The sequence below is a fragment of the Thamnophis elegans genome, chromosome Z (genome assembly GCF_009769535.1).
Source record: "Thamnophis elegans isolate rThaEle1 chromosome Z, rThaEle1.pri, whole genome shotgun sequence".
NCBI classification, from domain to species: Eukaryota; Metazoa; Chordata; class Lepidosauria; order Squamata; family Colubridae; genus Thamnophis; species Thamnophis elegans.
Genome location: NC_045558.1, coordinates 95,081,332 through 95,097,910, shown reverse-complemented (window position 1 = coordinate 95,097,910; position 16,579 = coordinate 95,081,332). Strand labels below are relative to the sequence as shown.

At 36.4% G+C, this 16,579-nt stretch overlaps 2 protein-coding genes across 6 annotated transcripts in view; one reads left to right on the top strand and one right to left on the bottom strand.

Moving 5' to 3' along the window:
- FBXL20 (F-box and leucine rich repeat protein 20) overlaps positions 1-3,045 on the top strand; it is a 61,515-nt gene extending 58,470 nt beyond the window's left edge. For all 5 annotated transcript variants that reach the window (XM_032235821.1, XM_032235812.1, XM_032235817.1 and 2 more), the window contains one exon: positions 728-3,045. In XM_032235821.1, the coding sequence (XP_032091712.1) occupies positions 728-835 (108 nt within the window). In that variant the 3' untranslated portion in view covers positions 836-3,045. The remainder of the gene's footprint in view (positions 1-727) is intronic.
- A 103-nt stretch (positions 3,046-3,148) lies between these two features.
- LOC116521127 (transcription factor CP2-like protein 1) overlaps positions 3,149-16,579 on the bottom strand; it is a 30,065-nt gene continuing 16,634 nt past the window's right edge. Inside the window, exons 15-16 of the mRNA XM_032235822.1 lie at positions 13,088-13,139; positions 3,149-11,863 (exon numbers count right to left, since the gene is read on the bottom strand). Of these exons, the coding sequence (XP_032091713.1) occupies positions 11,826-11,863; positions 13,088-13,139 (90 nt within the window). The 3' untranslated portion in view covers positions 3,149-11,825. The remainder of the gene's footprint in view (positions 11,864-13,087; positions 13,140-16,579) is intronic.

Genomic DNA, 16,579 nt, shown 5'->3' with positions numbered 1-16,579 from the left:
AAATTAAGATTTAATCCCATTAAGAATGAGATGGAAAATAGTTTCCAACTTTACAAAGTATTCATAGGACACAGCGAGTAATGGTAATTTTCTATAAAAATATCCTTCAAATAGATAGCCAAAATTGAATTTATCCCATTCATCCCTCCCTCCTTCTGAGATACTTTGATCTGTTTGTGGGCCTGTCCTTCTTTGTTGAGAGAATGTTGATATTCATGCACACTAGTAAGATCATTCTCAGTGCAGAAAAGCACTTGAACAGTTATTATTTAAAAGAGCTCAAAATAAGATAATAATTTACACAATTCAAGCATATTATGAACAATTGCCTGACTCAAATGTTACTTCTTGATCTGATGATGAAATAGCACTTCAGTCATGTATGTTTATGTCCCTGCACTTCGATTTCTTTTTCATTTGTGAAGCAGTGTCTTTTACAAATCTATAGAAAGTGAGATTAAGGGAAGTTCTCTTTACCGAAGCAACCAGATAATAAAGAAAATAGTGAAGTAAAAAAAAAATTACATATGTACAAAACTAAAGTGGGAAGGATTGGGAAAAATATCTATTAGTTTTCCTTAAAATATATTTTATGCAGAATATTTTTTTCCATGTAAAAAGGGTCCAATATTACTTCATGCTCAACTTTTTAAGTTTACAATATTTGTTCATGTTTTCGGTATTTTTAAATTTTTCTAAATTGGAAAAATTTTGTTTGTCTTTTCAGACCCACTTACCCAATATAAAAGTCCACGCCTACTTTGCACCTGTAACTCCACCACCATCTGTGGGGGGCAGCAGACAGCGTTTCTGCAGATGTTGCATCATCCTATGACGTGAGAGCCAGTCTACCTTGTGAAAAACAAACTGAGTATTTAAATTACCCTTCTAGAAGTTACAGTGGACACCAGTATCTCTGCCAACAAAATGATGCCAGTGCTCCTTCACCAGGGCCTTTGGAAAACAAAGCAGGGGAAGCTGGTGCAAAACATTGTTCCCCTTTTTTACCCTATGTAAAAATACACACACACAAACACACACACACACAAACACACAAACTAGTATATACATACTTATTCCAATAGACTGAAGGTCTCTGAAACTGAGGACCTAAATCTATGGGAACTTTTTCCTCTTCCCACCCCATCGTCCCGTGGGTGGGTTGCTATAATTGTAAACCATTCCTACAGAGCCTGCTCAGAAGAAATCATGGGGTGGCGGGTGGGAGAAAAGAGTTGTTGGTTGAATCACTTCGCACATCAGAAAAACTGCTGTTGCTTCCAAGAGAGGGAAAAGTTGTTCTTTTGACACTGAAAGCAGCAAAAAAAATGATGTTGGGATTGAAGGAGAGGTTTATAACTGAGGAGGAACAAACATGAGCACTGAACCTTGAAGATACTGTTCAGGTGGGAGGAAAATGTACAAAGCAAAAAGAAAACACAATGCCCTTGGGTATATTTTTTATTTAAAAAGAAAATCATATGTGTGTTAAGGAATGTTAAAACAGCAGCCATTGTGAGATGTAGATTCCTGCGCTTCTGTACTACCTTGTTTTCTGTGCTGGCACATACACTGAGCATGCTCATCTTGGAGGTTCAGCAGTTTCTCTTCTTTTATAATATTTGGCTCAGAGGCTTCCTAGATTGTTGTGATGATAAAGCTAGAAATCTGTAATGTCAGGCCTGATCTTTTTCCCCCCAATCTCCTCAGTATCTTCTTTTTTATATATATAAACTAGATGTCTAATTCTGAAACTGTATGAAATGACTGAACATATAATACACATGCCAAGTTAATATTTCTTTTCAAAAGGCAACTTTATATCACTAGAGGATAAAGCTTTGAAAACACAGCTGTGAAATGAGTTGAAGTTATAAAAGCAAAACTCTTTTGTAAAGATTATTCTACATTTTTTTTAAACAAGTGATGCTATTGGGAGAAGAGAGAAGTTCTGTCTATTATAATGTATTAATTACTTCCAAAGAAATGGGTGCCTCATAAATGAGAAATGGTATACAAACATAATTATTCTAATTTCAGTGACAAATGACCTTTTCCATTATTAGATGAACTTGGAAAATTCCTTTTCAGGTACCTGGACACTTATGAAAACTACACCAGATGTTTGCATTTTATTTAGAAGTAAGTAGAATTCATGATGGGAAAATTCAGGTCCATCCAGTTCAATACTGCAGGATTATATTTACTGAACTTGGTTTGATTTGCTCAAAGCTGCTGTTTAAAAAAACACTGGAATCATTTTAGGTGCTTTTTCGGAAGCCATTTTTGGTATCAGACATAGTTTAAAAGGGCTGTGGGGATTATACAGCAACATTCCAACATTCTCTTCACAAATGGTGCAAATTGAGCCCTAAAACACAAGCCAAAGGTCACCAATCACTTTCCCCGATATCCAGTATCCTGCTTTAATGAATACTTCTTGTTAGTGAATATTTATCATTTGCTTTTGCCATTCATGCTACTGGATGTGTTGGTTTTTTCCCTTCTGTGCCAGTATTTGACACAGTATGGCTTACATTAAGGGTTGTTTTTTTCTCTCGCATGAGAGTTAGCTGCAAAATGTAATCTAGAATTTAGACCTTTCCCAATGAGGCTCTTTGGTTGTTTGGATTGCAAACTTCCATTATAATGACACTCATCTCAGCCTTCAGATTTCAAAATTGTTCTTTCAAACAATCGTTGATACAGGAAATTTAAAGTTACCATAAAAATGGCAATATTTCAGAATGTTCAGTTGAAAACAAGATCAGGGAGGCAGAAAGACAAGCAAGACAGGAGACATTAAGTATTCCCTACATCATGAAAGTTACAGATTTTAAAGGGATCTTCACCCACTTCTGCAACCAAAAGTGCAGTACAGATTGCAGAGTCCTATCCAGACAACTTTCCACAGTTTACATTAACTTATTTTTCTCTTGCCAAGCTTATAGATGTTAAAATAAACTTTCTTAATTATACCTTAACTATACTAGGAAGACTAAGATGGGGTAGAATTCCACTGTTTTATTAAATTGTTTTGTGACATGTTCTTTCATTTTTTTTAATCAGCAGCACATTTATTTTGAGATCAGAAAATATGTTTTCCCTTTGCTCCATATGAAATATTTAAATTTGTGTTGTGATCTCAATATTCACAATTTCTTTTGCACAGATACTTGCTTTCTTACACAAACATTTACAATGAATGTTCTCAACTCACCAATATATAGTTTTTAAAGGGCTTTAAAACAATTTAGACTGTTCCAAAATACTTTTAAAAATACATTTTTTAAAATGTCATTTCCCTCTTCCATACAATCTCTTCTAATTTGTAAGTTATGAAACAATCACCTGGCTCAAGTAGAGAAATATTATAAGCAATTATCAACTCCAATGTATATTATTGATCCACTATTACAGTGCAAATTCCCTCTTTTTTAATCCCAAACTCCATGGCGGTGATTATTATCAGAACAAATTAGAAACTTGTATGTGTTATCACCTTGTCAATGGTTAGCAAAGCTTTGAGGATAACCCCAGAGTGTTTTGAATTTTTTGTCTATGAATGAACATGTGGAGATAAATGTCAGGTGTTGTTCATGTGCAAAGCCCCCTTGAGATGAATGAAAACATTTGCTGCATTACATATTGTGTGTTTTCAGTTTAAATTGCTATCTTAAATGTTCCATTCTATCTAACAGTAATATAGGGCTACTTGTTCAGGGTAAGATAGAAATAGCTCTATTTGTGGCAGATCTGGGATTGAAGGAAAGACTTTGGGCAAATTGATAGGTTAATTTCTAGGTTTTTTTCCTGTGGATTTTTAAGATCCAGCATTATAACATGCATTTACTTGCATTCATGACAATAAAGATTTGCCGTGATTGCCAATAATGGACTGCATTTTCTGGAGTTAAAACCCAGAAGATAAGGATATTATATACCTGGATGTGGGTTCAAAGAGCAAATGAATCTTAGTACTGATTATTAATGTTAGAAAAAAACTTGCCTTTGACAAATGTCAGGTTTTATCCGAGTGTATTATGTGATGAAAATTTCCCATTTTTTAAAACTCTATGGGTTGTCCAAATTCAGTTTGTGTTTGCTAGCTATGACAATGTAGGTTATGTAGGAGCTGGGTTAGATGAAGATACATGACTAAATTGCTGCACAAAAAAAAGATAAGAGTGAAGATAGAGACTTTAACAGTTTCATGATTCTAAATTGATGTGTTAAAATATTTTTTTATGAAGTGGAGTCAAGGAATTCTATAGTACAATATCTCCCTTTCTCAAGACAGGGTGAGAAAATAGTAATAATGTTTCTAAAAGCACATCCCTAGTTCCGGCTCTATTTTCCAAAGAGCATTTATGCCCATCAGCTCTGTCTAGGACAACCTTGGTTTTCAGACAGTTTCTTCCCAAGACAGCTCTTTCCCCTAATTTTTATCCTCTTCTACACCAATATGTCCACAAAGCATATAGCAGGAACTCTTAATGTTTGAAGGTATGTCAGAATTCCTCCAAAGTTGGGTATGGGCCATTAAACCAGTCTGTGTTTGCATGCTAATTCACTCACTTCACTTCATTTCCACAGTTTCTTCAAGAGACATTAGTCAACACCATAAGTGTTGAATTACTAGCCACAAGCTATGTGAATAGCATAGCTGATACATAACCTGTTACCATCTCTGGGTAGTCAGCCTGGGCAGTGGAGGGGGGGGGGAAAGCTAGGTATCCGTTTTAGAGGAACCATTGCTTCCAATCTCTCAGCATTTATTTCCGGAGTTCACCAGTGAAGGTAAATCGAGATGATCTCGAAATATGGTCTGTATTATAAGAGGGGAAAAGGATAGGAAATGTCCTAGAGTCTTCCCAACTGAATCAACTCAAGGTGCGAGGAGAGATTCTGCAGCAATCCCCATATTCTATTCCTCATGGGTGTTTACTTACTGCAGATGCTAATGTCCAGGCTGCCATCAGATGGGAAAGAACGGAATGGAAGCGATTTAGATAATTCCATTAAAGAACAGAGAGGAAGGAGGGAAACAGTCTATGGGCCACAAACAGCCAGTCTCAGAATTTACACATGCAAATTTATCCCAGATTAATAAATTATGTAAAACCCCAACACAAGGAATCAGGATCTTCCAATTTAAAAATTCCTATGTAAGTACAAATAGTGGATATTTTCTTCGCAGCTCACATGCTTGCTTTGTGCCCTTGCCTGAAACTGGTAACAAACTCATTGGGGAAACCATCAGGATCATGAGGAGTGGCAAAAACCGTGTAGGTCAGGGGTGTCAAACTCTATTTCATTGTGGACTGCATTAGGGTTGTCTTTGACCTCGGGAGGCAGGGTGGGCATGACCAGGGTGGGTGTGGCCATCTTGACGTCTGTTGTGTCGGACCAGATCTGGGCCCTGAGTTTGACACCCCTGGTGTAGGTGGAAGGCTAATGGAATTTACCCACATAATGAACCCACATAATGAACCCACATATAATTTAAAAACAATTTCACAAATGTCATGGTAGACTTCATCAGTGCATATACACTAAGTTACTATATGATATCCCACAAGTGTCATAAGACAAAATGTCAAACATCTCATTCAGGTTCTTGTCTCAATACAGACAATCAAAATCATTGAAGATACTGTATTTCACATTCTTTATTCTTGAAAAAAAGAATGATACATTAATCTTGAGTGTGTAATGCATAAATTGCCAAAATCAAATATTGAGGATTTGGGTTGGAAACATTGAATACAGAATTTCTCAAGAAAGACAAGACTTTTATTTAGACATTCCCCAGGCACCCATTGTCTTCCATTCAACAGCTTTTGAGGTATTGATGGTAATCAGTATAGCCAATCTCATATCCCCAAGTGCTCCTGCCTATAGTATACTGGTTGTCACCCTAGATTGAACAGGAAAATGTTTGTAGACTCTGAAAGATCTGGTTTTAGAAAAATATAATTTAAAAAGAACCCACTAGCATCAGGTGCATAGCACTTCAGTGCCATTCTCAACACCAAAGAGGGTTGATCTTCCTGGAATGAACCAGTCCCTACCCACAAACAGACGACTGCCATAAGTGAACATGTCCAACTATATCACAATGGTAGATTAGCTCAATTGAAAGACATATTCTGAAAATATAGCCTAATTCTTAATCTTAAGGAGGTTGACAACTGATGTAAGAACATGTATGATCTACAAAATTGAGAAATTAATCTCAGACATCCCAAGCCAAGGAGTAAAGACAGCAAATGTATTAATTAGAACAAAAATTGTTGTTTATGCCTTTACATTCCCACTAATCTCTTAATGCATTCTATATAATGCAGCTTTACCCCTTTACTGGTATCCAACTTTTGTAACCAAGATGAATTCAGCCTTCCCCCAGATTCAAGAATTTATTCTCCCTTCCTATCTCAACCCGAATGTGTAATTAGAGGGTATTTGGCAAAAACTTAGATGTCAGAGGTCTGTTAAGTTGTATTTGACCAGAACAGAGGAATTCAGAATTTTAACCTTCTAATCTCCTTCAACCCATTTGGGTTGCAGAGCTTCATTGGTTGTTTCCTATACCAAAATAGCTTAGAAAACCCCAAGTATGCACACTCCGTTAGAAGCATCGCTACCTTACCTATATTTTATTTATTAAATTTGTTTGCTGCTATCTTTCTGTGAGGTTACATGATATACTCACATACAGTATATCATGCCTCCAAAGATATACTGTATGTGATACATACTTTTATGGTGTCCTATTTTGTAAAATAAGCTTAGTTTACATGCCTCAAAGTCTCTTAGCATATGGGTCTAGCGCATTCATCTATAAGATCCCATCCACCAAGTCATCCTGCTCTGTAATAGAAAAACATTATATACAATATATCACACTTACATTAGTGTTAAGCCCACCCATTTACTAACCAAAAACCAAAATCGCAAGAGTTTCCAATCAGGTTTAGCCAATTGTACATATCAACTGAGCTCTCCCATAATAAATTCTGAAAGGGGGATGGTATCTACACACACACACACACACACACACACACACACACACACACGGAAGAAATACCATCTGAATCTTTTGTCCTGCCTCAGACATGAGCAATGGTGAGGGAGATTTCCCACTCTAGAATGCTATATTGAAAACTCTAGTTAGAAGGCTATTATTATTATTATCATCATCATCATTCATTAATCTTTATTTAATTAGAAACCACAATAACCTAAGATGTCAAAATATTATTGCCATTGGATATGCCTGTACCTAAACAGTAATAACTAATGCCTCAGCAAAAATTGCATACAACTTGAGACATGCTGTGTTGCGTATTGTGGAAAATAACTACATATCAGCTGAATTACACACAATCCATTTGCCTTATAAACAGAGTAAATGTGCTGGGAATGACAATATATCTTCAATGAATGATCTGAAGAACCTCCAGATCTACTGAGTCAATAAGTTTAATGCTCAAGGTATACTAACAATGATATTTCACAATTATAAAGCATTTATTCCTGAAGATAGAAAAAATGCTTTTTAAAAAAGTTACTTTATTTAGTTTTATTTGAAAGTAGCATCTAAAAATGGTGTATTTTCAAGAGAACAATCCATAGACAAAGTTTTACTACTTTTAAGTATGATCTGTTCACTTGGCTTATATTTGTTCCTGGAAGGCAGAAATAGAAAACCATAGATTTGGAAGAGAGAATTTAATTTTTTGGATTTAACCTACTAGTACCAAATTAGAAGACAAATGATTTTTTTTTCCAATTGGAGCACATTTGGTGAACTGCAACTCATGACTTCTCTATTTGTCAGGTAGTGGTGGTGACTACTAATAGAATAGAACAGAACGGAATAGAATATTGACCAAGTGTGATTAGAAATACAAGGAATTTGTCTCCAGTATACAAGCTTCCAGTGTACATGCAAAAGAAGAAAGTAATAATGATAATAACAAAGGATAATCATGATACCAATAGAGAAGGTAATGCAACATATCAGAAGGATAAATGTAATATTGTGTCATACTACATGGGTAATAGACGTAAGACAGAACTGTGGAAAGCAATATACAGGTCCTCAAAAGGAGGCAGGCTTGGTTGCTATGCTAAACCAGACAGTTATAGAGGTACAAATGGCACATTCAGTAATTCCTCTGTAGAACTGTATCACCAACTCCTTGGATGGTCTGAACTTTCTGAGTTGACACAAGAAGAACATTCTTTCTTTTGCATTTTTAATGAAGGTTTTAATGTTAATGTCTATTTCAAATCCTGGGAAATTATAGAACCCAAAAACGTGAAGGACTTTACTGTTGATTCTGTGTTGTCTGATATATTAAGAGGTGATATAGGAGTGCCCCTCCTAAAATCCACTCGTCTCTAGTTTTAAGCATTTTAAGCTCCAGATTATTGTAGCTGCAACATAGTCATTTGTTCAACCTCCCATTAAATAGACTCTTCATGTCAAATAAGACTAATGACTCTTGTATCATCTTCAAACATATTTTAACAGAAGGCTATTTAGAAGTGCAGTTGTTGGTACATAAAGAAAAAAATAATAAATGAAGAGATCATATAGCCCTGGGCTGGGGGTGGTATGCTAATAGTTTGGGTATTTGATGTGATTTCCCCAACCTTCACCTATTGCTTTTTATCTGTCAAAAAGCTTATAATCTACCTACAAGTATGGACAGGCACAATTAGCTGAATCAGTTTGGAATGAAGAATTACTGGAATAATGGGATTGAAATCTGCAAAAAAAATCCATGCATAAGTCCCTGGAGATTGTCCAAGGATTGGGTACTTGAAGTTTATATACAAAATATATTTAGAATCCTAACATAATATAATGCAATTCAGTGAATTCCTTTAGGAAACCAGTGTCAAAGCACTCACATAAGCAATTTTTAATTAAATAAAAGTTTTATTGAACATTTCACTCTAGAACTATAGAGTATCTGTTTTTAAATTTTAAGATTGCATTTATACAACTATTGATATTTTGCTTAGCGTGAAAATGCTACTTTGAATATATGGAGCATAATTCTCCTCTTTAACAAATATATTAGACATACACGTTGAAATTTTGTCATTTAGTCCCCTAACTATAGGCTATAGAGAAATCTGTATATTTAAAAAAATATGAAATCTGTGTATTCGCTGCTGCACAAAACTTGCAGATTTAATGCTAATTTACTACAACCAAAATATGCACATGGATCAATTAGTTTCTTTTTATTTTATAATATTATAACCTTGATCAAGTTCATAGTGTGGGATCAAGGTTTTTTTGTTGCAAAAAAAAATCTAGTTCCACCATGAGAAAAAAACGCTTTCGAAGAAGAGATTTGGAGGAACAGATTGAGTAATTTGTTCTTCAATTTGTCTTCCAGAATTAATTTAGATTTGGGTGCACAGTTAATGGACAAGGAATTCCTGTGCTCCGAATTGGAGTTCTAAAATCAATGGTATACTGTATTATACATATTAACTCTTTATGGAAATTAATACTAGATCTGTGGCACATCAAATGGTTTCCATAACAAATCCATCTTACTACAGCATAAAAGGAACGGATTTAAAAATAGTCAGTGAATGAAGATGGAAAATCAACACACCTTAATTAAAAGGTAATAACTTTACATGTTCCAAATAATAGCCCTGGAGTAATTTTAGATTTCCCCCCCCCCACCCTGTGCTACAAAGCACAGACCTTGATTTACTGTATTGTACAATTGCTAGCAAGATTTGTCAGCAACAATAAATTTACTAATCAGTACCTACCTGAAACAAGTGTGTTTTCTTCATATCCTGTACAACAAAACAGAGACTTTAGGAGTATAGTATATGAAGAAAGCTTTGAGTTGGTAAATTGTAATGTAGGTTAAAGCTTTCATCAATATCTGGGAATTGTTTAAAATATTAAGGCTGTCGAGTTTCTGAATGTTCAAGTTATAATGGAATTTCCTTTGCATAGGAAAGGCAAGAGTTTAAACATTACAGAAGTTGTACATCACAAACTGGATCACTGTTCAAAGGGATAGGCGTGCTTTGTGCTATTGATTTAGCACTTCATATGTGTTTGCATTAATACATTATGTTTATCTGGTATAAAAATAGACACTCTTGATTACTTTATAATTATGCTGCTGCTTTCCTACTGTGCAGGATTTAGAAATCATTACAACCCCACCACCACCCAGCTGGTAACAGATGGCAGTAAGATACAGTCATGTTTAAAAAGGCTTAGACAAATAACAGCAATATCCAAATAAAAATAGATTTTTTTAAAAAAAGATTGCAGTTAATACTAATTGAAGTCATGGTTTAAGCCATATGAATCCAAAAATGTTTCTTATGAAAAGACTTAAAAGCTAATGGTTTACAGGCACTTCTTTTTTGGTAGATTATTTAATAGCAAGATTCTGTGCATATTTACTCAAAAGTCAGGACTGTTTAGATCACTAGTGATTATTTGTAGATAAGCAAATGAATGGAGTGCAATCTAAACTATTTGAGGATCATTCAATCATCCATTTCAATATTTGGCTTTTTAAATTAAAATGCTAACAAAAGCTGGCAACCAATGTCCCATAATCTGTATTTTATAAATGTAAAAACAACTCATCAAATATTTGAAGAAGTGCCTGTCCTGGTGGTTAGAATATATAATAATTTGATATTTATGGAAGATTTGTTACATAGTCTCTTGTATGACCTTAGCTTAACTCTTTGGATTTCTCTATCAAGAATCATCAATAATTTCATTTTCCAATAAAAGCAGAGCAAAACAGTTGGCACTTCTCCCACTGAAACTATCCAATGTCAAAAATCAAAAAAAGCTGCACTGATAACATTGCAACACAAAGGAGTGCACAGACAAATCTGTCTTTTGGTTGAGGGACGGATGAAGAGCAAAAACTAAAGAGATTTCCTTTACAACCTAACACTTTCTGACATTGTCACACTGAGTTAACCATTAATGAGCACTTGAAAAGGAAAGCTCTGTGCTGCTTGGGCATTCTTATAGAGAAAGAAATTGGCAAAAGTAGATGGCCCTGCAGCATTGTCCACAATTCCAGGTAATTGACTGATACACCATCTGTTCAGTGAGCATGGCTGTTCACCTTCATCACAGATGCTGCAACCATTAGTTGTGGAAAGGACCCAACCAAAAACCATGGTGTTTTTTTTCTGTTGGCTTTGCAAATAATTTGACTAGAGGATGAGCATTTCCCACACAGAAATATTCTTGACTGAAGCTTGTTTTCCCTTGCAGCGAAATCAGTCTGTGATTGCCCCATCCCTCTTGCAAGGGAGAATTATTGCCTTTGTAAAGGATCAAGTTACCCATATGTCCACTCGCTTAAAAACACTTTATCAGATTTCATCACTACAACAAATAAATGTAAGTCTGAGAACATCTTCCTCCTAACAGAAAATGTGGACTTGCGCAAATAATATCATTAGAAACTGATAATTATGCCAGTAGTTATTTTGTTTGCAACATATTAGATAATCAGTTGATAATATACATGATTCTTTGTAGTCTATGTAAGTGAGGTGACATGGTTGCCACTTTCTTTTTGCAAAAAATACAGAAAAAATCCCAGTGGTTTATTGCACTACAGATTCCTGTTGCTAAAATCCATATCAGATGATGTCAGCCTTGAGTTCTTTGGTGCAGAGTCAACTTGTGGGGTATTACTATTAATGTTCTTATTGTGCCTGTTTTCTCACTTTTCCGCTCCCCATCTTCTTGCAGGCCAGCAGCACACCATCAAGAAGGTCCTAGTCTATTTTAGAACTAAATGGTAGCCTTCTGCATTCTGTACTGTAGTAACAGATAAGATAAGACAAGACAAAACCAAGTCACTTTTTAAGTAGTAGTTCCTAAAAATGGAATTTTCATCCTTTCTTAAGATGGGCCAGTACTGGGTAAGCATAGGGTCTGTTTTTATAGCTTATTAGGAAAAAAATCAAGGTGATTGATCCAAAGGGAGATTTTGTGTAGTCTTCAAAAACCTCTAAAGGAATATTTATGCTGCAATATTAAATGAATTTGCTTTGCCTCGTACACTTAATTGGATAGTATAATATTTTTCAGGATTCTGCTGCCTACTATTTTATGTGCAATATTCTCCTGCTGACTTAAATAAATGCCTTATTTTATGTAGTGACATATTGCAAAGCAGTAAGGATAGAAAATTCAGCAATAAATCCTAGGAATCCCAAGCAGATATGAGTCTGGTCACTGCTTGAATCCTGTTCCATATTGTGGGAGAGGGAAGTAGTGAAAATTACAGAGCCCCAAGAATGTGAAGTGCCAGGTGACACTGATAGAAAAAAATAATACCACCGCCTGGTTTCTGGTTCCTCTGGTTGGATGTATTGAAGGAAATACAGATAGTCCTCAATATATGATCACAATTGAGCCCAAAATTTCTGTTGCTAAGTGAGATTTGCCCCATTTTATGATCTTTCTTGACACACATATTAAACGAATCACTGTGGTTAGGTTAGCAACATGACTTTTTAGTGAATCTAGCTTCCCCTTGATTCTGCTTGTCAGAAGGTCACCAAAGGGGATCACATGACCCTGGGACACTGCAACGGTCATAAATATGAGAGCTGCCAAGTGTTTAAATTTTGATCACATGACCATAGGGATGCTGCAATGTTCGTAAATGTGAAAAACGATCACAAGTCACTTTTTTCAGTGCTGTTGTAATTTCGAATGATCACTAAATGAACTGTTGTAAGTTGAGAGCTTCCTATAATAATTTTCACTAATTCCTCCTCCTTATCTCCACATGAACCTCCTAAAACAGAGTTCAAGGGAGTGGGGTCTGTGAACTGAAGGAATCTCTTCTACACTATCTCAGTCTTCTTGTAAACAAAAAACAAACTCCTGGAGTAGAAATTTGAGTCCACTGTGTCATGGACATTTTGAGAACTGAATAATGGGGTTTTTGTCTACATACACTCAGGCTTCAATACATCTTATCAGTCCTGAAGAAGTCAGAACTCTGCTCTTTTCACAGGCAGATCTACCTACCTTTTGTTACAGCTGCTATGAAGCAGGATTCATCTGGAAGATTTCTGACCATCTGTGATAATCAGGAGAGAACACTGCAAGGTTAGTTCTTGGCTAGACTCCTAAATGTCAGCTTTAAAAAAACAACTAACTCTGGGTTGCCAGAGAGGGAGAGCTCAGCAACAGATGGCAATATGGTAAAGTGAGATTGTCAAGACATAAAAGCCAGTGGCAGTGTTGATATGGGAGGGGCGTGTGTGTGTGTATATGTGTGCAGAGAAAGATGGATTGTAAAAGACTCTTGGGGGGGGGGACTTAATAGAAATGTAATTTAGTTTGTCTGAAACTCTGTTAATATAAGAATCCCCCAAATGGATTGTGTACACTAACGTGGACTCATAAGGCTAGAATATTAGAGGTTCCTAGACCAACCCCTTGCTCAAAACAGAAATCCTTCTATCATTCCAGAAAAAATGGTTGTTCAATCTTTTCTTGAAACGTCCAGTGATGGAGCACTCACAACTCTGATTAATCATTCTCATTGTCAGGAAATTCCTCATTTCCAGGTTAGATCTTTCTCTGACAAGCTTCCACCTGTTGCTTCTTGTCCTGCCTCAGATGCTATTGAGCATAAATTATCCACCTCTTTCCTGTGACAGCTCTTCAAGTATTGGAAAACTGCTATCAGGTCTCCAATAAGCCCTTTCTTTGTTAGGCTAATAGCAATAGCACTTAGACTTATATGCCGCATCACAGTGCTTTACAGCCATCTAAGCGGTTTACAGAGTCAGCATATTGGTCCCAACAATCTGGGTTCTCGTTTTACTGACCTTGGAAGAATGGAAGGCTGAGTCAACCTTGAGCTTGGTGAGATTTGATCTGCCAAATTGCTGGCAGCCAGTGATCAGCAGAATAACCTGCAGTACTGTATTCTAAGCACTGCCCACCACTTCTCTAATACACTAACTAATATACCTAGTTTCCTTAGGCATTCACCATATGATTTAGGTTCAGACCCCTTATCATCTTTGTTGCTCTTCACCGCACTCTTTCTAGTGCTTCAGCATCTTTGTTGTATCATGATGACTAGAACTGAATGCATTGTTCCAAGTGTGGCTTCGCTGGGTTCTTGATGCTATCTCTCTCGATGCTGCGTTGACTTTTTCCTGGGTTCTTCATGCTATCCCTCTCTTGATGCATTGGCTTTTTGGCAGCTGCAGCACACTCCTGACTTATACTTAAGTATAACCAGAACACTTAAATCCCTTTCACAGTTACTAACTATTGAGCCAGGTTCTGCCTACCTGTGCACCTTGTTTTTCCTGCCTAAGCACAGGGCCTAATTTTTTTTACCACTGAACTGCATCTTGTTGGATAAAGCCCAATGCTCAAGTCTGTCAAGATCCTTGAACCTATTTTCCAAAGTAAGTAACTTGTCCCATAAATTTTCTTTACAAATAAAAATAACGATTAGTTGCAATCTAAGTGCTTTCTTTGAGAATGCATTCTCAAAGTAATGGGAGTAAAGTGGAAAGCGATAATATTCTTTGTCAATGGCAGGGTCCCCAATTATAATGAAGGCGCACTCTGCCTCTGTCTGCTCTCAAACAGCCACCTCCAAGGCTTTCAATTAGAGAGAATCTCATCCCCCCCCCCCGAAACTGGGATTTCCGGAAGGAGTAGCAAAGTGATTGTTTCACTAAATCATAATATGGCTTCCATGTTACATGAAGTTGCTTCTTGTGACTTAGCATGTTGTGTGACCCCCTGCCAATTGTAATTAAGTAAAAAATAATCCATTATGGTTGCAAATTAGAAAATCTCCAACTCAAATCTCATTTCTGTTAAGAATTGATGAAGTGGCCCTAGGCAAAGAAATCCTTTTTTTCAGCTCCAGAAATCTGCAGCAAAGCAAGGATATTTTACTGGTTTGCCTTTCTGGATGGTTGGCATTCTTTTATCTGAAAATAATTATAAAAATCACTAAATGGCTGTTTTGGTTTATAAGGGTTTTTTTCCCCAAAAAATAAAATTGAGGGCTTTTTTTATTACTCATGCTCATGGATTTTGAGCTACCCAGAACTCTTCTATCTACATCTGTATGCAAGATGATAAAGCTTCAGTATATAGGTTTTAACTATTTTAAGATGCAGACCAGGTTGAATTAATGCAAGGAGGTATATGCTTTGTATTTGCAATTCCCAGAATTTCAAGCCAACATGAAGCCAAATTGGAGAAGGCAGGATTAGACCAATAACCTCTTTCAGAAATTCATTATCTACTGAAGACAATCTGAAAAGGCTGTTTGGCTGAGAAAGATTACAATTCACTCTCCCCCTCCCCTTCTGTCCCCAGCTAATTCACTTAAGCCATTTGGAGCAAATTTTAGGTTGGATTGTGTGTTAATTCTACAGGAATGTCATTCAACCTGTTTTTTTCTAAATATGTTGACTATACATTATGGGGTTTTTATTCCAGAGCATCAGGGGCCATGCCATGTGGATATTGCCCTAAATTTTCACAATCTGAACAGTGGTGGGTTGCTAACCAGTTTACTACTGGTTCACTCATGCTCATGCTAGAGCTGAGGTGGCACAGTGGTTAAATGCAGCACTGCAGGCTACTTCAGCTGACTGCAGTTATGCAGTTCGGCTGTTCAAATCTCACCGGCTCAGGGTTGACTCAGCTTTCCATCCTTCCGAGGTGGGTAAAATGAGGACCCGGATTGTTGTTGGGGGCAATATGCTGACTCTGTAAACTGCTTAAAGAGGGCTGAAAGCCCTATGAAGCGGTATATAAGTCTAACTGCTATTGCTATTGCTATTCATGCGCAACTACCAGTTTGGCCGAACCGGGAGCAACCCACCTCTGAATCTGAAACTACCATTTAGGTAAATGCTGTAGCTGAAACTGATTTGATCTGGATTTCCCAATTAAATAATCTGTGCTTTCAACCATATATGATCATAATCCATTCTCAACTTCTGAAATGACTTTATGGAAGAAAAAGAGTCTAATTCATTGGTATCAGCCAAAGTTAAATGCTGGCAGAGCTCACAAAAGATGCTAGGGTATGGACTGAACAATTAAAGTCAGCAGAGGGTAAGAGAGACTAGTTTTATGCAAATCATCTTTGGAGTTATTTGGGATTAACTATTCTCCCCAGTTCACCATGTTTATTTAAATAGCAAAACACATCTAATTAAATCATACTTAGTTTTTCAAGAAAAAAAGCTGGAGATACAGATAACTGAAAAAAGTTTATCCACTTTTAAACTTACCACTAAACAGCATTAAAGACACCTTCCTAATAGATTTCCTTGTTTAGTGAGGTGGGTAGCTATATAAACTGAACAAACAAACAAGAAAATAGGTAGTGATTGGTCACAAAGTCCAACCACAGTGCTACTGGTAAGGAAAGAGGTAGGGATGCTATAGAACTGCCAGGACTTTCCCAGTACAGATCAGCAGAAGTGAATGCAGGCATTAAAACCTTTAGCCTGATCGTTGCAG